This window comes from Triticum aestivum, chromosome 2B, assembly GCF_018294505.1.
Source record: "Triticum aestivum cultivar Chinese Spring chromosome 2B, IWGSC CS RefSeq v2.1, whole genome shotgun sequence".
Taxonomy (NCBI): Eukaryota; Viridiplantae; Streptophyta; class Magnoliopsida; order Poales; family Poaceae; genus Triticum; species Triticum aestivum.
Window position 1 is genome coordinate 629,268,090 of NC_057798.1, and position 23,011 is coordinate 629,291,100.

At 41.3% G+C, this 23,011-nt stretch overlaps 1 protein-coding gene across 1 annotated transcript; it reads left to right on the forward strand.

Annotated features, from left to right (window-relative positions):
• The first annotated feature begins 13,353 nt into the window (after positions 1-13,353).
• On the forward strand, positions 13,354-14,944 carry LOC123041815 (uncharacterized). Its single transcript, XM_044464377.1, has 3 exons — positions 13,354-13,669; positions 13,798-13,900; positions 14,032-14,944. The coding sequence occupies exons 1-3, from the start codon at positions 13,565-13,567 to the stop codon at positions 14,874-14,876; spliced, it is 1,053 nt and encodes a 350-aa protein (XP_044320312.1). The 5' UTR covers positions 13,354-13,564; the 3' UTR covers positions 14,877-14,944.
• The last annotated feature ends 8,067 nt before the right edge of the window (positions 14,945-23,011 follow it).

The window sequence follows — 23,011 nt, forward strand, 5'->3', positions numbered from 1 at the left end:
TCACTTCTTCCTATTCATTTGTTCTGGAGTGATGAAGATATATCACAAGACTAGTGTTTCCGTTCTCAATCCGTTCAAGATATTTCGAGGTTGTTATCTCATTCAAGTCATTTAATTCTACCGGTGCAATCCCTATTTCAAGAAATCCTTCAACGATGGTTCTTTTGAGTGGGCCCTAACCCACAGGTCTTTTCCCAGGATCTTACCTGACTCTTCTAATTTTCCCGGAGCCATTCCCAAAGTCTTTTGAAGTTTGACGTAAGAATGAATTATCATCAGTCATATGTCTTTCTCCAAGATCTTTCAAATTCTTTTCATCGTTGGCTCAACCCCCTTCGCTTTTCATTCTCCTGGAGTATCTCAACAATTCATGGTGGTTCTCATCATCATTCTCAACATTTGAAGACCAAAGAAGAGTTTTTCCTCTAAATCTTGGTACGTTCTCTTGAAGATTCATAGTTCTAGCTTATGTCATCCTCTCATAATTGTTTTCCATTGTGAGAATTCTTTTCAACCATCCGACGCATTTCAGGAGTTGCTTCCTTTCTTCATAATTCGAATGCCATCATTTCTGAATATTTCTCATTCTCAACCTTCAACTCTTGTTCTCCAAATCTAACCGGTGCATCATTCAAGTATTCTCTAATAAACCCATGATCTCTTCGTTCACTTGTATCTAAATCCCCTCAAGTATCTTCATTCGTTTTCCAATTCTTCCCAGTGAATTGTGCCTTTGCTATGTTCATTTTCAATTCTTACGGTGGTCTGTTTAACATTCCTCTTTCGATGTTATCATATAAATTAATTCATTCGTTGTTTCCAAACCCCACTGGTGGTCCCATCAATAACTTCTTCAAGTTGGCACTATATCTCTCGTAATCCTTTCTACGTGAATAAGTAGTATGCAAATCCATTGTTTCTCATCAATTTAATTGGTGGAGGATAAGCATAACATAATTCTTATTCTCATTTCATCGTGGTCAAGTTGATTAATTCTTTTCTTCGGAGATTGTTCATGATGAAGTAATTCTCGGTTCTAGCGTTTCATCTTTTCTTTTCTGGAGTTCCAAGTTTTCCGCTTTATCTCGTCGCGAAGCTCCATCTAAATCATCGCAAGGCTTCACCTTGTGTTTTCAACTTTCCTTTCATTTGATCATTCTTTTATTACCGGAGTTCTTCATGGAGGCTCTACATGGTGGTTCATCAAGGATTCCTTTCATTCTTCAATTTGTTCTTCAAGATTTCTCTCGGGGTTATGACCCGTCAAGCTATACTCAAAAGTAAACATGGTGCTCAACACATGTATTGTTTTGAGGCGTTCAAGCATTCTTCATCTTGCATTCCGAAGTGCAATCCTTTCTACCTTATCTGTTGAGATGGTGTTATCTCATCCTTGGCAATTTCTCCTCGTGCTTCATGATTCACAAGTTGTCAGGAATGAGTTAATTAAATCCATCATTTTCTCTTCGTTCAAGATATCTTTTCGACCAATCAATCTCTTTGTTGGAGTTATCTTGGGTTAGTTTTCATCTAAAGCCTTCCCTAAGGAATGTTGCTCATTGTGGTGACTACCAATGATCCAAGTTTTCTCCTATCCTCTCGGCGAAAGCAGTTTTCATCTCTTCGCTGATCTCAAGCAAGCAATTGCTTCAGTTAGTGGCTGGTTGTCACCTCATCATTTTGAGATGTTTGCCATAAGCCCATAATAAGCTTGTGCTTTTCGTTGTTGATTTTCCAACAACTCCGTTCAATTCTTCCTTGCAAGGATGCTTTCCAAGCTCATTTGTGGCACAAGTTGTCATTTTCTTCTCCGTCCCTTTATCCCAACGATCTAACTTCTATTCTTCCGTTACGGAGGCATTGTGATGTTGCTCTTTTCACTCATCATTTCGAATTGTGAAGATCATGTTATTTTCATGCGTATCCATTTAACCAGAGTGTTGTGTCATCTCTTCAAGTGCTTTTCATCTTATCAAGTTCTCCTTCTTCTTTCAGTCGGAGTGCTGTCAAATTATATCAATCTTATTCCTTCTCTATCTAGTTTTAACCGGAGTGGTTTCAATATCTATCTAATCACTAAACCTACAAGGTTCTCGAATGTTCCTTGTTCTTCTTTTCTAACAAAGTGTTTTCAACTTTGTTCATCTTCGTTGTTTTCTTTCTTCATTTTGCTCAACCTCTCGAGGTTCGTGGTTTCACTCATTTGTCGAAGAAGCAACTTAGTTTTACCTCTTCTCTTCCCTTTCTGTTTTCCCTCCGGTGCCATCCTAGATCTCGGGACGAGATCCTCTCGTAGTGGTGGAGTGTTGTAACGCCCCGGATACAACTTTCCATATTTGTAACTCCGACTCTTGCCATTTCCGGCTATGTGATTTATTATTTCCTCCGTGGTTGGGTTTTGTCTGTTGTTTTGCATTTTGTTCTTGTTATGCATCTCATCTCATAGCATCATGCGCATTGCATCGGCATCATTTTCATAAAACTTGCATTCGTTCGGGTTTCCCCAGTCCTCTCCGTTGTCCGTTCGGAGTCCAGACACACTCGCACGCGCCCGCGGCACCTCCGAAATATTATTTTATAAGTGGCATAAAAATGTTCTCGGAATGGGTTGCAACTTGTCATGCGGTCTTATTATAGTGTAGACAGGCCGCCTGTCAAGTTTCGTCGCATTCGGAGTCCGTTTGACTGCCCAACCGTTAAATATGTAACCGCAATATAGTCGGTATATTCGTTGGACGTTTCGGTCTCCGAAACCATTGCCGGGCTGCATTTCTTCTCTTCTCTCCTCTCAGCCCTCTAGGCCCAACCTACCCCTCCTCGTGTCCGGTGCCATCCGATCGAGATCGAAGGGTCCGAAACCCCCCTAAACCCCCCTAACCCTAGAACCTGCCCTATATAAACCACCTCCCCTTCCATTTTGGGCAGCTACCTACCCCTCCTCCTAAATTTCTGTGCCCCCAATCATCTTCCGGCCGCCTCCCACCTCCTCTCCTCGAATTCCGGCGCCGGCCTCCACGCTCCCGCCACTTGGTGTCGCCCCACGGGCCAGCCGTCGTCCCTCAGGCGCCCGTGGCCTACTCCCAGCGAGCCACGTGGCCTCCCCGCTCCTCCCAGCGCCGCCCAGGGCCCGGCCAGCCCATCCGAGGCCCGCCCCGGGCCGGATCTGGGCTGAGGTGCCCGCTCCGTGCCGCCGATTGCCCGAGCGCCCCTGTGCTCCTGCCGCTTCGCCCCGCCGCCGTCTCGCCGTGCCACGCCGCCGCCCATCTCGCCGCCGACGACCTCCGCCAGACCCAGGTCGCCGCCTCCCATCGCCTCGCCCTCCTCCTCGTGCTCTCCCTCTCCCTCACTAGCTCCCTCTCTCTCTGCAGGAGCCACCGCAGCCATAGAGTTCGCCGCCGGATCTCGCGCCGCCGGCATCGTTTTCGCCCGGACCGGCCGGGAACCACCGGGAATGGAACCCCCACGCCCGGATCTGCCCTCCGCCGCTGCGGATCCGCCTGTTCCACGCCTCCGCGCCGCCCCGAGCCTCGCTGGAGTGCCATCTCGCACCACCGCCGTCCACCAGTTCGTCGGAGTTCGCCCGAGCGCTCGTTGACCGCGGCCTCCCGCCGGCCACATGGGCCTCGCGGCCCGTCCCCGCGTCCAGCCCAGTTCCAGCCTGGCCCAGCTCCTTCCACCGCTGGCCTCCTCTGTCGACCGGCCCAAGGCCCAGGGTGAGCAGCCCCCTGGCCTTTCCTCTATTGGGCTAGTTAGATTCGGCCCAGAGTAGTTTTTTTTTCGTTCTGCGATTTAGCTAATTTCCAGTGAATTAACGAATTTGCAGAAAACCCCTCAATATTCATGCATTTAATATCTCACAAACCATGCATCTTTTGTAAATAATTTATATATGTAAAATGCTCAGAAAATTGTGTACATTAATAATATGTCACTTTCATCCATGTTTAAAATGTTTAAAATGTTGTTTGTGTTAATTTGCGAATATGCCATGTTAAAATAATTTATTTCATAACTAAATAACCGTAGCTCCGAATTTAATATACTTTATATGTAAATGGGGTGGAAAAATGCCTGGATTAACATGGTGCACTTTATGTTGCTGTTTAACAACATTAAAATTGTGTTTAGGGCAGAACAGTACCAAATTCATTTTATGCACATGGGGGATTTCCGGAATTGTTGTTTGTTGTTCCGGCCTCACTTAAACTTGCCTAGATAGGCAGATTAATTATGTTTCACCCCTTGCCATGTTTAATAACGTTTAATATTGTTGAGTAGCTTATAACGAGATCAAACTAAGTAATTGCATGTGGTGTTTTGTTAATATGCAACTCGTTGCATATTGAGCTCCACTTAACTTGTAGTATTGTTTGTTGCACTTTGCCATGCCATGCTCATTAAACCGGACATGCATCATACTTGATTGTGCATCATGCCATGATTATGCTTGTGTGTTTACCATGTTGTTTTTTTCTTTCCGGTATTGCTTCTTAGTTCTGGTAATGTTGCGATTGTGAGGATTCGTTCGACTTCATCCGTTCGTCTTCTTCATGGACTCGGTCTTCTTCCTTGCGGGATTTCAGGCAAGATGACCACTACCCTGGATCTCACTACTATCATTGCTATGCTAGTTGCTTCGTTCTATCGCTTTGCTGCGCTACCTATCACCTGTTTATCAAGTCACCCCATATTGCCATGAACCTCTAACCTTTGATACCTTTCCTATGCAAACCATTGATTGGCTATGTTACCGCTTTGCTCAGCCCTCTTATAGCGTTGCTAGTTGCAGGTGAAGTTGAAGTTGAAGATTTCTCCATGGTGGACAGGATTTTGGTTGGGATATCACAATATCTCTTATATTATTAATGCATCTATATACTTGGTAAAGGGTGGAAGACTCGGCCTTATGCCTGGTGTTTTTTTCCACTCTTGCCGCCCTAGTTTCCGTCATACCGGTGTTATGTTCCCGGATTTTGCGTTCCTTACGCGGTTGGGTGATTTATGGGACCCCCTTGACAGTTTGCTTTGAATAAAACTCCTCCAGCAAGGCCCAACCTTGGTTTTACCATTTGCCTCACCTAGCCTTTTTCCCTTGGGTTTCCGGAGCCCGAGGGTCATCTTTATTTACCCCCCCCCCCCCGGGCCAGTGCTCCTCTGAGTGTTGGTCCAAACTAGAGCACCGTGCGGGACCATTCCTTGGCAACTTGGATTCGTTGGTTCCTGTACGCTTAGCTTATCCGGTGTGCCCTGAGAACGAGATATGTGCAGCTCCTATCGGGATTTGTCGACATAGCGGGTGGTCTTGCTGGTCTTGTTTTACCATCGTCGAAATGTCTTGTAAACCGAGATTCTGAGTCTGATCGGGTCTTCCTGGGAGAAGGTATATCCTTCGTTGATCATGAGAGCTTGTCATGGGCTAAGTTGGGACACCCCTGCAGGGTATAATCTTTCGAAAGCCGTGTCTGCGGTTATAGGCAGATGGGAATTTGTTAATGTCCGGGTGTAGATAACTTGACACCAGATCCAAATTAAAACGCATCAACCGCGTGTGTAGCCGTGATGGTCTCTTCTCGGCGGAGTCCGGGAAGTGAACACGGTCTTTGGGTTATGTTTGACGTAAGTAAGAGTTCAGGATCACTTCTTGATCATTACTAGTTGACGACCGTTCCTTTTGCTCTCTTCTCGCTCTTATTTGCGTATGTTAGCCACCATATATGCTTAGTCGCTGCTGCAACCTCACCACTTTACCCCTTCCTTTCCCTTTAAGCTTTGCTAGTCTTGATACCCATGGTAATGGGATTGCTGAGTCCTCGTGGCTCACAGATTACTACAACAACAGTTGCAGGTACAGGTTTATGTGATGATCATGACGCGAGAGCGATGCTTGCTTGCGTTGAGTTCTTCTTCTGCTTCTCCTTCGATCAGGGGATAGGTTCCAGGTCGGCAACCTGGGCTAGCATGGTGGATGTCGTTTGAGTTTCTGTTTGTGTTTTCATCCGTAGTCGGATGATGCTCTTATGTATTGTGATGTTGTATTCGTGTGGCATTGTATGCCTTATGTATGTATCCCCGTCTATTATGTAATGTTGATGTAATGATATCCACCTTGCAAAAGCGTTTCAATATGCGGGTCTATCCTTGGTGGGACCTTCGAGTTCCTTTTGGATAGGGTCGCATATTGGGCGTGACATGATGTGTATTACCGAGAGGGCCCAGAGATACCTCTCCAATACTCGGAGTGACAAATCCTAATCTCGATCTATGCCAACTCAACAAACACCTTCAGAGATACCTGTAGAGCATATTTATGATCACCCAGTTATGTTGTGACGTTTGATAGCACACAAGGTATAACTCCGGTATCAGGAAGTTGCATAATCTCATAGTCGAAGGAATATGTATTTGACATGAAGAAATCAATAGCAATAAAATAAATGATCAATATGCTAAGCTAACGGATGGGTCTTGTCTATCACATCATTGTCCTAATAATGTGATCCCGTTATCAAATGACAACACATGTCCATGGTTAGGAAATCTTAACCATCTTTCATCAACGAGCTAGTCTTGTAGAGGCTTACTAGGGACATGGTATTTGTTATGTATTCACACATGTATTTAAGTTTCTGATTAATACAATTCTAGCATGAATAATAAACATTTATCATGAATAAGGAAATATAAAATAACAACCTTATTATTGCCTCTAGGGCATGTTTCCTTCACCCCTACGCAAGATCTACCGGATTTAGCTCCGACAGTATTCGCTCAATGTGTGCCTCCACGCGTTTCTCTACTCGATGCCCGATGCGAACTACCTTCCATCCTTTGCCCAACCCATCTCTCCCCATACTTTTCCTTTCTCCATTTTCATCCATGAGAGAGCACCGGCGCGACCACCAACGAGGCCCCGGGCAGAGCCACAATAGGTCGACAGAGAGGGCAAGTGCATTGTTGGTGCGTCCTAGTGTTGTAGGTAGGCTCGAGGTGGTCGCGGCGCAGAGGCGGAGCACGACTGGGCAGGTCAAACGACAAAGCGGACGCCGATGCAGCGTTGCTCGAGGAGGCCGAGGCACAGAAGAGGGAGGTGCAACGATGGAGCCAACGAGCCGGTCCTCAAGAAGGCGGGGTGTGGAGGGGAAGGGGTTTCAGCGAGAAGGACGCCGATGGGTCGCTGCTCGAGGATGCGAGTCGCTGAAGGGATGGGCCCGTGGCAGAGCCGATGAGGCGATGCCCAGCCGATGTGCGACTTGCCTCTTGATCTTACCGTCGATGCGTGCGCCATAGCTCGCCTCTTGCTCCTCTAGGATTGCACCCGCGCCACTCCCAACTCATGCCGAAACTGCCAGGACCAAATCATTCAGTACTTCCCATTCTCCCTTTACAATTTTATAGCATTTTTGTCAAAATTGCTATGGATCCCTTAATTTCTGCCATGCCATTAAGTTTGCTATATCTGCATATTTATTTGGATGGGCAGTCACTATGATTTTTAGGAGCGGAAGAAACAGGATAGTTATTTTTGCCATGTCTCAACATTTGTTGCCATGGCAAACTTGTCTTTCTGATTACAACTTGATATTTGTAGGGGGGCGGGGGACATTTTTATTTTGTAAAATCCAAAGCATGTGTTCTGCCTTGGTTAGTTTAAATTTATATCATATCTACTTAACAGTCATGTCAAACTTTCATATGTTTCCTTTTTTTCCATGGAACAATACAAGATACAAAGTTGACTGAATGCTTCTCTTTTTGTCCATATGACATCTTTTGCAAGTTGTTTTTGCCATGGCCAATTCAATAGCATGGTATTTTTTGTTAATTATAGACTTGAAAAGGAATATCAAACTAGTAGCAACTCTTTTTCGTGTGTCCATGGCAAATCTATTATATAGACGGTGGCGTTTTCTAGTTTAACATCCATTGGCAAAATGCTTTTTTATCATTGGCTTGGCAATTTCACATATGCGGCAATTGCCTTGATCTACATAGCTATCTATTGCCATGGCAAATCTATTATAGAGATGATGGCAATGTATGTTAATTTAGGCACACATATAATGCTCAGACTAGCGGCAACTCTTTTTGGAAATTTACAAACCATCGCAATAAAAAAATTGCAAACCATGGAAAATCCTTTTTTTGTTGCACATCATGCCACATTTTTTTCTTTCCCAACATGAAAATTTTAATTTTTGTTGGAATATGGCGATTTTACTTTATGCACTATGGTAATCCGTTTGTGACAATTGTCTTGATCCCAATATAACATCCATTTGCAAATTTATATATTACAACCATTGCCACGGCTTTCTCACTGCCATGGTCCAATTTCACATATGATTTTCTTAAACCATGGCAACAAGAGTTGCCGCTAGTCTGAGCAATGTAATTTAGGCACAAATTTGCAAACCATGGCAATAAGAAAGCCATGGCAATTGAATGTTTAAGAAAACCCCCAATATAACATCCATTTGCCAATTGCCTTGATCCGAATATCACATGTGCACCATTGCCTTGGCTTTCTTACTGGCCATGGTCCAATTTCACATATGCACCATTGGCAGAATGTTTAAGAAAATCATGTCAACTATTTTTTTTCTGACCATGGCAATTTTTTCCATGACAAATTTAATATTACGAAAATTGCAAATTTATACCGGGACTCTGGCATTTTTTTATTATTAACCCATGGCTTTCTTACTAGTTGGACCATGGTAATTTTATTTTTAGACCATGGCAAATTTACTTCATGTATGATGGCAATTTATTTTTTATAAAACATGTCAACTTTATTTTGTCAGGCCATGGCGAAATCCTTTTTTAAACATGACAAATTTTGTATTACGACCAAGGAAAATTTATATTTGCACCATGGCCAAACAAAACTTAACCATTGCACTTTTCACTAGTTCGACCATCGTCATTTTATTTTTAGACCATGGCAAATTTAATTCATGTATGATCGTGAATTTGTTTCTTTAATCATGTCAAATTTTCTCTGATCTTGGCCAATTTATTTGTTTAACATGGCAAATTTTATATTTTGACCATGGCAAATTTATTTCTTTGTGTCAAGACCATGTTAATCTGCCATAATTTTACATCGACCACAAACTTACTCTCATGGACCTTGGGATTTTTTTACCATGGCAAATTTTACACTAGGCCCGTGGCAAAAAATTGTACTAGCACCTTGGCAATTGTTTTTTCGCACCATAGCAAATATAGTGTTGGACAATGGCAAATTTAGTAGTTTTGAACATGGTCAATAATTTTGGGAACATGGAAATCATTTCATTTTGGAACATGCGCAACTTTTCTCGAACAACCCATGCTAAATTCCATTTTTTTCTTGTAAAAAATGGTTGAAACAAAAAAAAATCCTTTTTACACCACTGCAAATTCATCTATGAAACATCCCATGGCAGATTTATTTTCATAAAACTTTTTTTTCAGTACTCTTTTTTCCATCACTTTTAGACCATGGCAAATTAGGCTCTTTCATATTTTTTTTATCAATTTTCGTTTTGTTTATTTTGGTATGATAGATTTATATGTCCCCATGCACTTCAATTTGTAAACTTTTATGTATGGCATGTTTTCCTTTTCTTTATTTTGTTGTTTGTTGTGTTTCAGACTTTTTCTGAATGTTCTTCTATAGGAATGTAGATGGGTTATGCTGACCCTTTTTTCGTTTTCGGCCCAATTATTTTTCCGTGACTCGATGGGCCGGTAGCATAAGCCCACTACAATTGTTCGCTCTGGACAGAGGTCCCTAGATCGAACGCGGCTACTGGGACCTCCTATGCGCCGCTCGTTGCGACGAATTTCCGAGCGAACGCACAGGCGCGACTCCAGCTGGGCCATCCCATTAGCAGAACACAGTGACAAATCCAAAAAGGTCTGCTCGAGGAAGGGATCGAACCAGGGACCTCTTGTTACTTACGCATGAGCCTAGCCAAAATGATACATAAGCTTTCTTGGTTTACTATGGCGCGCAAAGATAAAGATAATGTAGATCTGAACATTTTGTCAAATTCCGAACGCGGGCATCATTTTGAAAAAAAAATGTTTTTTTAAAGCGGACACTTTTCAAATTTGAGAAGAAAAACTAAAAGGCTTGAATTTTTTTGAAGAAAAACTAAACACTTTCTTTGAAATCAAGAACATTTTTTAATATGTGAACAATTTTTTTGTTAAAGGGAACATTTCTAAAACTCTGAACAAAAATTTGGAAACGCGAATATTTTTGGAATCCGTGAACACTTTTTGAAACAAAAACATTTTTTCAAACTTAGAATTTTTTTGAGAAAATAAAAAAAATCTAAATTTTCGAATATTTTGCGAAAACATGGATAGTTTTTATGAAATCACGAACATTTAAAAAAAAACTCGGACAATATTCTTAAAAACGAAAATGTAACATATAGAAGAAGAAGAAAACTCATAAAAAGAAGATGAACATTTTTTAAATTCCAAAATAAATGTTGGATACGTGACCATTTAAAAAAAATGGAAACTCCTGAACAAAATTGAAAAATGTAAATATTAATAAAAAGTTGCGAACATTTTTCGAAACTCCCAAAGGAATTTTCTAAAATCGTGAACAAATTATGAAACTAAAAATCAAAAATGGAAGACCCACACATTTTTCTTAAAATTGTAAATGAATTTTGAAAGAGGAACATTTTTTCAAACTCCAAAAGAAAATTTGAAAAACCGAACAATTTTTTGATATTATGAATAATATTTGAAAGGTGAATATTTTTTCTAAATTTGCAAACATTTTTATAGAAAATAGAAAAAAAATTTGAATTTGTGAACAAAAGATAATTAAAAGAACATTTTTGGACTGCTTAACATTTTTTGAATTTTTGAAAGAAAAATGAAATCCTCAACAACAAGAAAGAGAAGAAAAAGGAATTACAAAGAAACAGAAAAAATGAAGTAAAGAAACAGAAATACGAAAAAGGAAAGTTTGTTTAAAACCGAAAAAAAATCAAACTATGGAAGAAATTTGAAACCATGAACAATATTTGGAAAGCCAACCATTTTTTGAAAAACAAGAATATTTTGAAACTCGCAAATTTTTGTAAAATGGAAACTTTAGTATAAATATGTGAAGCATTTTCAAGAAACATGAATATTTTTTTGAAATTAAAAGGAAAATAAAAGAAACAGGAAAAGGACAGAAATAAAAAAAGAAACAAAAATAAAGAAATTGAAACCTAAAAAAAAGCAGTTCAGGAACCTCTTAGAAAGTACCCAAAATTAAAGAAAAAACACTGGTTCGGAAACCTCTTGGAGGGTTCCCAACACGAGGACCATAAAATCGATGGGCGGGCCGGCCCACATCATCCCTCGCTGGCGAACCTCTTATAGTATCGCGTTGCTATTCTTTCGTTTGCGTGCGCCAGTCATGGTGGTTAGCACGGCGTGTACGTCCACAGGAGGTTGGCGGTTTGATACCTGCCGCAATAAGCAGCGTATAGGAAATTCCCGCGGCTACTATAGCTCGCGTGCAGTGTGTATAGTTACGGGCTGCACTAGCGATTTTTTTTGAAGCAATGTGTAAAAATAGGGGAGCGCTCACGCGGTGGATTGATCCTGCGATCTGTTGTTCCCACTGAGGTAACATGAAGTTGGTTTTAATTATGTAGTGTGTGGCCTAATAGAAGAAAAAGAGCGACGTTTACACTGTTTTTCTATTTTTATTTCTAACCCATTTTTGTTCCTTTCTTTTTCTGTTTTTACTTTTTTTTCATTTTATTTGACTTTCTCCTGGATTTTCTTTAGCTTTTTGTTTGATTTCCTTATTTCTTCTTTATTTTTATAGTTTTTCTTTCATTTTTCTTTTTGTTTTTCTTTGCTTCTTTTATTGTTTTTATTGGGTATTCTTACTCATCTTCATTTTATTACTTTGGTTTTCTATTTCTTTCTTGGTTTTCAAGGTTTTTTATTTTTCTTTTTTTATTGAATTTTTTACAGTGTTTTTCATTTCTTTATTATCTTTTTTATTATCTTTTTTATTTTCTTTTCTCTTTGCGTTATCTATTTGGGTGTTTGAATTTCATTTTTTAATTTTCTTTGTTTTGTTTTTTTCAGTCTAAATTTTTTCAAAAATATGAAAAACATTTTTATTATACGTGTTAACATTTTTCCAATACAAATTTATCATTTTTTAATACTTGGTGAACGTTTTTGTATATGTAATTAACATTATTTACATGCTTGATTAACAATTTTAAGATACACGGTTAACATTTTTTGAATATATGGTCAACATTTGTTCCATATATCCTTTTAATTTTTTTGAAATGCTTTTAAAATTTTTCAGATAATTCTTCAATATTTTCTAATACATGGTCAGCATATTTTCTATGCACATTGGACATTTTTCAAATGCTTGATTAACAATTTTAAATGCAATATTAACATTTTCTTAATACATGGTCAACATTTTTTCTATATACAGTTAACATTTTGAAAATGATTTATTAACATTTTCTAAATATTTCTTAGACATTGTTCCAAATGCTTGCATAACATTTTTATATCATGATCAAATTTTTATCGTTTTTTAATACATGGTCAATATTTTTTCTATACACATAACATTTTCCAAATGTTTTATGAACATTTTTGAAATAATTGTTTAACAGTTTTTTTCAAATGCTCGTTTAACATTTTTATATACATGATCTAAGTTTTTCATCATTTTTGAACCAAATGATAATTGCTACATTTTAGGTGCATGGCACTCCGGCCGGACGTTTTTTGATGGCAAATCCATTCTTATAAGGATGGCAATTTTCAGTGACAGACGACAGGTTTCTGTCAAACATGTGGAACTTATCAGGGTCCATTTTCTTATACATGGTCAACATTTTTTCTATACACATTTAACATTACTCACATGCTTGATTAACATTGTTCTAATACTTATTCAAGATTTTTTCAAATGCTCGATTAAAATGTTTTATTTACATGATTAAATTTTTTCATACAATTTTTTTATATACATTTTCCGTATACATGATAAACATTTTTCTATACGCATTTAACATTTGTCAAATGATTGGTCACATTTTTAAATGTTTTTTGTAGATTTTATTTGAATATGTATATTTAGAATTTTTTAAAGTATATAAAAAAGTAAAAAATTAATGAAAAAAACGAAAACAAAGAATTAGACTGTGGCATTCCGCGTATGTGGGCCGGCCCATTAAATGCTCAGTTAATCTGATCTAACGAACTTGGAACGTTCTGATCTCCTAGTTCTGTACGGCACTCGCTAGCCACCGGACCAACCGAAAACGGTCTGGCCAGATCCACATAATCAAGGCGCCGGCGAAGGTTGTCTGGACTCCGGGAAGCTAGACTCTAGAATCTATCACCGGATCAACGTACCAACCCAAGATGGTGTGGGCATAAATAACCAGGCGAAAGCCTCTTTGTTTACGCAACTTGTGACCACGCCATTGCGTCTCATTGCGTCTCCACCCCCTTCAACTACGGCAGCAAATCAAAGTGAAGGAGACACGCATTCAACGATTGCACAATGGAGCAGAGCGAGGAAGGCAACCGTGGCAACGACCAAGGTAGCAGCGGGGCAGCCCTCCACGCCGGCGGCGACGAAGACGGCGCCCGTGCGTTCATCGCCCAAGTAAGATCTTGTGCTCAATTTTCAATGGCGCCGCTGTCCGGCGAGCGATCAAACAAGGGGGATGTAGATAGATGGTAGAAGTAAACTAGGTGAAAGAAACTAATCTATTATATTTCTGGGCGGTGAAGGTTAAGGAGGAGGTGGAGAGATGCCTGGCGGCAGGCATGAGCAAGGAGCAGATGTTCCAGGAGCTTCGCGAGAAGGGATTTCACCCGGTGGCCGGGTTTGCTGGTAAGCTGTACGTTTCCACCACGTGTGTTCTTGGACTTACATCTACCTACCAATCATGTCAAGAAACTAGGTTACAGATTAACACCATGTATTAATATTCTCTCTGATCAATCTGATTGGTGTACGGACAGTTTACAAGGAGCTTCGTGACCAGAACAATAGTTGGTTCAAAGAGTACTACGTCAAGATGGATTTGAGGAAGCAAGCCGAGCGGCTCGAATTTCTGCTGCACAAGTATCGAACGGTTCGCGACGCCGATGCCGCCGCCAGAGCGCAAGGAACAGCGGCGCAGCAAACCGCCATGGCCATCCCGAACGACGTGGGGTTGCTGGGGCACCGGACGGTACCGGCTGGGTTGGACGGCACACGTCTGGTTTGTAGTTCAAGCTGCGGCGATCGTTGGCTTGCTGCCGCCTCTCCGCAGCTACCATTGTCGCCGACGACGATGTATGTCCCGACTGGACAACTGCTTCACCAGATAGAGCAGCCGGTTCCCAACGGCGGGGTCCAAGGGGTACTAGAGCCATCCGCAGCTTGTACTACTTCCAATGCTGCCATGGCGGTCACCTATCCTTGGTCGTGCACCGACAATGTTCAGACCGACGATTTTGGGACGATGCTGTTGCATGGAGAGGAAGGTCAACCTCTGCAGCAACGGTGGCCTGGTGCAAGTGCAGGCTTCGTTCCGCCATGGGGCTCCTATTGGTCACTGCCGTCGTCTGTCCAGATGCAACCTGAAAACCGTGAGCACCACGACCGTCCAGCTCCATGTCACGGAGAGCAAGCTGAACAGCGGTTGCTAATTGAAAGCCTACGACTAGGAGAGGACAGGAATCCTCAAGTTCATGTAGCCTCCCGACACGGCGAGCAAGCTCATGAACCGTTGCATCAATGGCAGACTGGTAGCCAACCAGAGGCACCTTCTAAACGTCTACCGGAGTACCGGTATCGCCACGACTTTGCTGCTTCGGAATAACGTCCTCGTCGGCGTACAACCTTCTGGCAGATTTATAGTACAGTAGAATTGCTCGTGATAGAGATAACATCAGTTGGACACCGTTAATACCTTTTGAATACTTGAAAATGCATCTATGTGCGAAAATCTGCTATTGAACCCGGGCTCATATGCACCCTAAATCTAAGCCACTCAGCCACATAAAGATTCACGTCACCACACGTATAACTGGTTGTACACCATCCGTATTGTATAGTAAAAAGAGAAATGAGTCAGTCATTAAAACTGGTAGTTGGCCCAACGGCAAGCACGGGACAGGAGTTCAGATCACGGCTCGGGTAAATTTCTGAGCCGTCTTAAGCTGGCACTGACTTACAGCAGTACACACATTCAACCTGCAATTCGAAAAGACGTGTCACACGTGTTTCACGAAGCAACATGGTCCAAACGTCTTCATTATCATTCATTTTGCCACATCAAATAGATGACATCAGCATAATTTTTATGATTTTTCGGACTTCATTATCTCTTAAAAAAATCCGATTAAGAATCCGTTTTCATCATTAAATCCATCTCGACGAGATTTTCAAAACTAGATTCCATATTGATATGCTTCGACGATTTTTTAAGCTAAAAGTTGCCATGATGTTACACTGAAGTTGCCATAGTGTTTACACTAAAGTTGCCATCCATCATATGTTTTATCTATTTTTTTCTTCTAGATTTAAAGTCACCATTGTATTTCAACTACTTTTCACGCCAAACTTTATTAATACACCATGGAAATTTTATAGAAGTGACTACGACAAATTTAATTCATGGATCATGGCAATTTTAGTATTTTGACAATGGCAATCTAGTATGTTGACCATGGAAATTATTTTTTGTATGAACCATGACAAATTTTAGTGCATGTACCATAGCAAATTTAAGTAATTCACCACGTCAATTTTAGTTTCTGGTTCATGGCAAATTTGAGTCATTGACCTCGCATTTTTAAAGCAACTGACAACGAATTTCTTTTTAATTAGGAGCCATGTCAAAATTATATAATTGATCATGGCAAATTTTAGTAATTCACCATGGCAAGTTTAGTTTATTAATTCCTTTTTTTGTAACATGTCAAAATTTACTTTAAACCTAGAAAGAAAGTAGTTCAAACATATCATGGGGCAACTTCAATGTAAACAACATGACAATTTATGCACAATAGACATGTCAATTTTTGACCACCAACAAATATCATCGAAACATATCGATATGGGATATAGTTTGGAAGTCCTCAGCGCAACGGATTTAATGGTGAAATCGGATTTTCAATCGGATTTTTTATTGAAGAGATAAAACATTTAAAGTTTGAAAACCCAAAAGATTCTGGCTGACATCATTTGTTTTTGTCCCTGTTTGCATGCATGTGTGGAAAAAATAAAAAGGCTGACGTGTCACAATGGGTGGCTAGAAGGACGTGTGGTCTGACCTCCTTCAACCTATACGTGTGGCACTTATCAGGGTACAAAAACAATGTTCAAGATAGTCCAACGATAAATACCATTCTTAATTTATCGCGAAATTGGTGTCTGTGATGTTGACACTCGCATTGAAGTGCTCTGGACCGTTCCTATGGACCTTTTGAGTAACCGTGTGTAGTTGCTATGATAATTGTAGTCTTCGTTATGTGATTCCTTTTATTTTTCTTCGACAAAGAGGTAAATCCCCATTACTTTGACACACACCATCAAGTAGAGCACAAAATAAATACAACCATGGTCGAGTTATTACAATATATGAAATTACACGACTAAGTCGACTTTTTTACGCGGCAACGCCTTTAAAAAGGAATAAACGTCCTCACGCCGTCATTATCACGTCCGACCGTAGAAGACATGGACAAGGATTTTCATTCTAGTTGTCGAGACCAACCAATGAAGATCAGCACAACGACATACAACGGTTCAAAACAAGACAAGAATGCAAGTTCGACGGTGCTGAGTCCGATTAATAAAGATCAGGCAAGGGTTTCATCCTAGACATGAAGTGGTGTTTCAATCAAGATTTTAAAGATGGATCGTTTGACAGCCAAATCCGCCGGTACTCCATGCGAAGTCGAAAAATGTACTGCCAGATTGGTGGTATGTCCTGCCACTTTAGACCATCGCCATTATCATCTAGGGATCTCGCATGTCTTGGCGTGGACCAGGGCGTTGCAACTCCACACTCGCACGAGTCACTCTGTAGCAACCACCATACCTTCAGAGTTGCTGCCCCAGTACTAGATGTTGATGGAGAACTGTCGACACCCTCGTTGATGAGTGGACTCTTCTCTACGCTTGTTTAGACTAGATATCGTTAGATATTTTGTACATTTACCACTTCAACATGCTCGCTAATCATGGGATGTGCAAATCTCCTTGTTTATTCCATTCCTAGTATATTTGGACATGTTTCGGTGAAATTAAATCATATATGAAATGTAGTCGGGGGCAGGACCATTTCCATGCAAAATTGGGCATCAGCAAAGTATATGAAAGGGAAGGCAAGCAAGAACTCATACTGGTAGTTGTACACGGGCCACCGCTTCTGTGGTGTTAGTCGAAAAAACTTTGGTGAAGGGGCTCAGGTCCAATTCGCATTAGAAGGTCCCTGAAACCCTATCCCATCCATCTGCACTATATAAATGAGAAGGAGGACTTCCAAATCTCTCTCTCTCTCTCTCTCTCTCTCTCTCTCTCACCGGACGTCATCGACATCGCCCATGCCACTATAGCCGCCACAACCATCATCTCCATATTCCACTAGATTGATACTTGTGATAAAATCTCATTGCAATCATTGACACTGTAAGACTATCAAGCATTCATATTCAAGTAAACATCTATACAGTGTCTTGTGTCTGTGATTTGTTGGACTGTGTGAGTAATCCCCTCAAACTACTTGTCGAGGCATATCATGAAGGAAATATGCCCTAGAGGCAAAAATAAAGTTGTTATTTTTATTTCCTTATATCATGATAAGTTTATTATTCATGCTAGAATTGTATTAACCAGAAAGTTAGTACATGTGTGAATACATAGACAAATTATAGTGTCCCTAGTATGCCTCTACTTGACTAGCTCGTTAATCAAAGATGGTTATGTTTCCTAACCATAGACATGTGTTGTCATTTTATGAACGGGATCACATCATTAGGAGAATGATGTGATGGACAAGACCCATCCGTTAGCTTAGCATTATAATCGTTACAGTTTCATTGCTACTGCTTTCTTCTTGACTTATACACGTTCCTCAGACTATGCGATTATGCAACTCCCGAATACCGGAGGAACACCTTGTGTTCTATCAAAGGTCAAAATGTAACTGGGTGATTATAAAGATGCTCTACAGGTGTGTCTGAAGGTGTTTGTTGGGTTGGCGTAGATCGAGATTAGGATTTGCCACTCCGTGTATCGGAGAGGTATCTCTGGGCCCTCTCGGTAATGCTCATCGCTATAAGACTTGCAAGCAATGTGACTAATGAGTTAGTTGCGAGATGAAGCATTATAGAACGAGTAAAGAGACTGGCCGGTAATGAGATTGAAGTAGGTATGATGATACCAACGATCGCATCTCGGGCAAGTAACATACCGATGACAAAGGGAACAACGTATGTTGTTATGCGGTTTGACCGAAAAATATCTTCGTAGAATATGTAGGAGACAATATGAGCATCTAGGTTCCGCTATTGGTTGTTAACCGGAGATGTTTCTCGGTCATGTCTACATAGTTCTCGAACCCGTAGGGTCCGCACGCTTAACATTCAATGACAATTTGTATTATGAGTTATGTGTTTTGATGATCGAAGTTTGTTCGGAGTCCCGGATGAGATCACGGATGTGACGAGGAGTCTCTAAATGGTTGATACATAAAGATTCATATATTGGAAGGCTATATTCGGATATCGGAAAGGTTCCGAGTGATTCGGATATTTTTCGGAGTACCGGGGAGTTACGGGAATTCATCGAGAGAAGTAATGGGCCTTATTGGGCCATACAGGAAAGGAGGAGGCAGGCCAAAGGGGGGGTGCCCCCCTCCCATGGGTCCGAATTGGACTAGGGGAAGGGGCGGCGCCCCCCTTGCCCTTTCCTACTCCCTCTCTCTTTCCCTCTTTCCTTCTCTCCTACTCGAAAAGGGAAAGGGATTCCTATTAGGACTTGGAAGTCCTAGTAGGACTCCATACTCTAGGCGCACCCCTAGGGGGGCGGCCTCTCTCCCTCCCTCCTTTATATACGTGGGAAGGGGGCACCCCAAAGACACACAAGTTTCTCTTAACCGTGTGCGGTGCCCCCCTCCACAGTTACACACCTCGATCATACCATCGTAGTGCTTAGGCGAAGCCCTGCGCCGGTAGCATCCTCATCACCATCGCCATGCCGTCTTGCCGATGGAACTCACCCTTGTCCTCAACTGGATCAAGAGCACGAGGGATGTCATCAAGCTGAACGTGTGCTAAACGCGGAGGTGCCGTACGTTCGGTGCTTGATCGGTTGGATCGCGAAGAAGTTCGAGTACATCAACCGTGTTATTGAAACACTTCCGCTTTCGGTCTACGAGGGTACGTTGACACACTCTCCCCTCTTGTTGTTATGCATCACCTAGATAGATCTTGCATGATCGTGGGAATTTTTTGAAATTACTGTGTTCCCCAATAGTGGCATCCGAGCCAGGTCTATGCGTAGATGTTTTATGCACGAGTAGGACACAAAGAGTTGTGGGCGATAATAGTCATACTTCTTACCACCAACGTCTTAGTTTGATTCGACGGTATTGTTGGACGAAGCGGCCCGACGGACATTACATGACCGCGTTCATGAGACTGGTTCTACCGACGTGCTTTTGCACACAGGTGGCTGGCGGGTGTCTGTTTCTCCAACTTTAGTTGAATCGAGTTTGACTACGACCAGTCCTTGTTGAAGGTTAAAACAACACACTTGACAAAAAATCGTTGTGGTTTTGATGCGTAGGTAAGAAAGGTTCTTGCTAGAAGCCCGTAGCAGCAACGTAAAACTTGCAATAACAAAGTAGAGGACGTCTAACTTGTTTTTGCAGGGCATGTTGTGATGTGATATGGTCAAGACATGATGTGTTGTATGAGATGATCATGTTTTGTTAAAGTTATCGGCAACTGGCAGGAGCCTTATGGTTGTCTCTTTATTGCATAAGATACAAGCGCCATATAATTGCTTTACTTTATCGCTATGCGATAGCAATAGTTGCAAAAGCAATAGTTGGCGAGACGACCATGTGATGACACGTTGATAAAGATCAAGATGATGGAGATCATGGTGTCATGCCGGTGATGACGGAGATCATGATGGTACTTTGGAGATGGAGATCAAAGGCATAAGATGATGATGGCCATATCATGTCACATATTTTGATTGCATGTGATGCTTATCTTTTATATTCTTATTTTGCTTAGTTCGGCGGTAGCATTATAAGATGATCCCTTACTAAAAAATTCAAGGTATAAGTGATCTCCCTGAGTATGCACCGCTGCGACAGTTCTTCATGCCGAGACACCACGTGATGATCGGGTGTGATAAGCTCTTCGTTCAGATACAACGGGTGCAAGCCAGTTTTGCACACGCAGAATACTCAGGTTAAACTTGACGGGGCCTCAGAACACTGGAGACCGAAAGGTCGAGCATGAATCATATAGTAGATATGATCAACATAGTGATGTTCACCATTGAAAACTACTCCATCTCACGTGATGATCGGACATGGTTTAGTTGATTTGGATCACGTGATCATTTAAATGACTAGAGGGATGTCTATCTAAGTGAGAGTTCTTAAGTAATATGATTAATTGAACTTTAATTTATCATGAACTTAGTCCTGATAGTATTTTGCAAATTATGTTGTAGATCAATAGCTCGCATTATAGCTTCCCTATGTTTTTTATATGTTCCTAGAGAAAACTAAGTTGAAAGATGATAGTAGCAATGATGCGGACTGGGTCCATGATCTGAGGTGTATCCTCATTGCTGCACAGAAGAACTATGTCCTTGATGCACCGCTAGGTGACAGACCTATTGCAGGAGCAGATGCAGACATTATGAAGGTTTGGCTAGCTCAATATGATGACTACTTGATAGTTTAGTGCACCATGCTTTACGTCTTAGAACCGGGACTTCAAAAACGTTTTTGAAACATTGTGGAGCATATGAGATGTTCCAAGAGCTGAAATTGGTATTTCAGACTCATGCCCGTGTCAAGAGGTATGAGACCTCTAACAAGTACTTTGCCTAAAAGATGGAGGAGAATTGCTCAACTAGTGAGCATGTGCTCAGAATGTATGGGTACTACAATCACTTGAATCAAGTGGGAGTTAATATTCCAGATAAGATAGTGATTGACAGAGTTCTCTAGTCACCATCACCAAGTTACTAGAACTTCGTGATGAACTATAGTATGCAAGGGATGATGAAAACAATTCCCGAGCTCTTCGTGATGCTGAAATCGACGAAGGTAGAAATCAAGAAAGAGCATCAGGTGTTGATGATTAAACAAGATCACTAGCTTCAAGAAAAGGGAAAAAGGAAAGAAAGGGAGCTTCAAGAAGAATGGCAAGCAATTTTTCAGTCCCGTGAAGAAGCCCAAAGCTGGACCTAAACCTGAAACTGAGTGCTTCTACTGCAAAGGAAATGGTCACTAGAGGTGGAACTGCCCCAAATATTTGGCGGATAAGAAGGTTGGCAAAGTGAACAAAGGTATATTTGATATACATGTTATTTATGTGTACCTTACTAGTGCTCGTAGTAGCCCCTGGGTATTTGATACTTGTTCAGTTGCTAAGATTAGTAACTCGAAACAGGAGATACAGAATAAACAGAGACTAGTTGAGGGTGAAGTGACGATGTGTGTTGGAAGTGGTTCCAAGATTGATGTGATCATCATCACACACTACTTATACTTTCGGGATTAGTGTTGAACCTAAATAAATGTTATTTGGTGTTTGCGTTGAGCATGAATATGATTAGATCATGTTTATTGCAATATAGTTATTCATTTAAGACAAAGAATAATTGTTATTCTATTTACATGAATAAAACCTTCTATGGTCATACACTCAATGTTGATGGTTTATTGAATCTCGATCGTAGTGATACACATATTCATAATATTGATGCCAAAAGATGCAAAGTTGATAATGATAGTGCAACATCTTATGGCACTGCTGTTTAGGTCATATTGGTGTAAAGTGCATGAAGAAACTCCATGCTGATGGGATTTTGGAATCACTTGGTTATGAATCACTTGGTGCTTGCGAACCATGCCTCATGGGCAAGATGACTAAAACTCCGTCGAAAACAATGGAACGAGCTAATGACTTATTGGAAATAATACATACTGATGTATGTAGTACGATGAGTGTTGAGGCTCGTGGCTGGTATCGTTATTTTCTGACATTCACAGATGATTTGAGAAGATATGGGTATATCTACTGTAACACCCCCAGTATCATGCTACAGTAACCTCTGTGATTAAGCTAATTATTTACCCAAACAGTGCTTAATCACCTTTGTCCAATATCCCATTTGAAATTCCAGTCAATTCAAATTCAAGTGAAGTCTGAAGTTGATCAAAAGTTGCCGGAAAAATGTTCATCATCTGTCAAAAATTCCATAACAAATATTTGTTAAGGAACACAACATCACTTTGGTGCAAAGATGAACATTAGCAATTATAACAGCACCAATTCATCATTTTTAAATGCTATCCTATTTTTGAAAAATTCCAAATGCATTCTTCTGGTCTCCAAAATAGTTGTGGCACTGTCTATGATCACCAGGGATTTAATGGGACACCTCCCAAATTTTTGCTAAGTGAAATAGTTGGCCAAATAATTCCCTTTCTCTCTCTGTAAATTAAAAAAAGGAAATAGAAAAGGGCCTAGCTACTACTGTGCACTTGTAGCCCATTGCTATAGTGCACAGCCCAGCCCACTCCTCCTCGCGGTCGTCCCCTTCCCCTGTTCACCCGACCGAGGCGCGTGCCCGCGCGGTCGCCGCCCGACCGCCTCGCCACCCCGCTGCTCGCGCCAAGGGGATAAGGCCGAGCCTCCTGGCCTCGTCAGCTCCCCACTCCCACTCGCGCCTCTCCTCCCCCAGATCCAC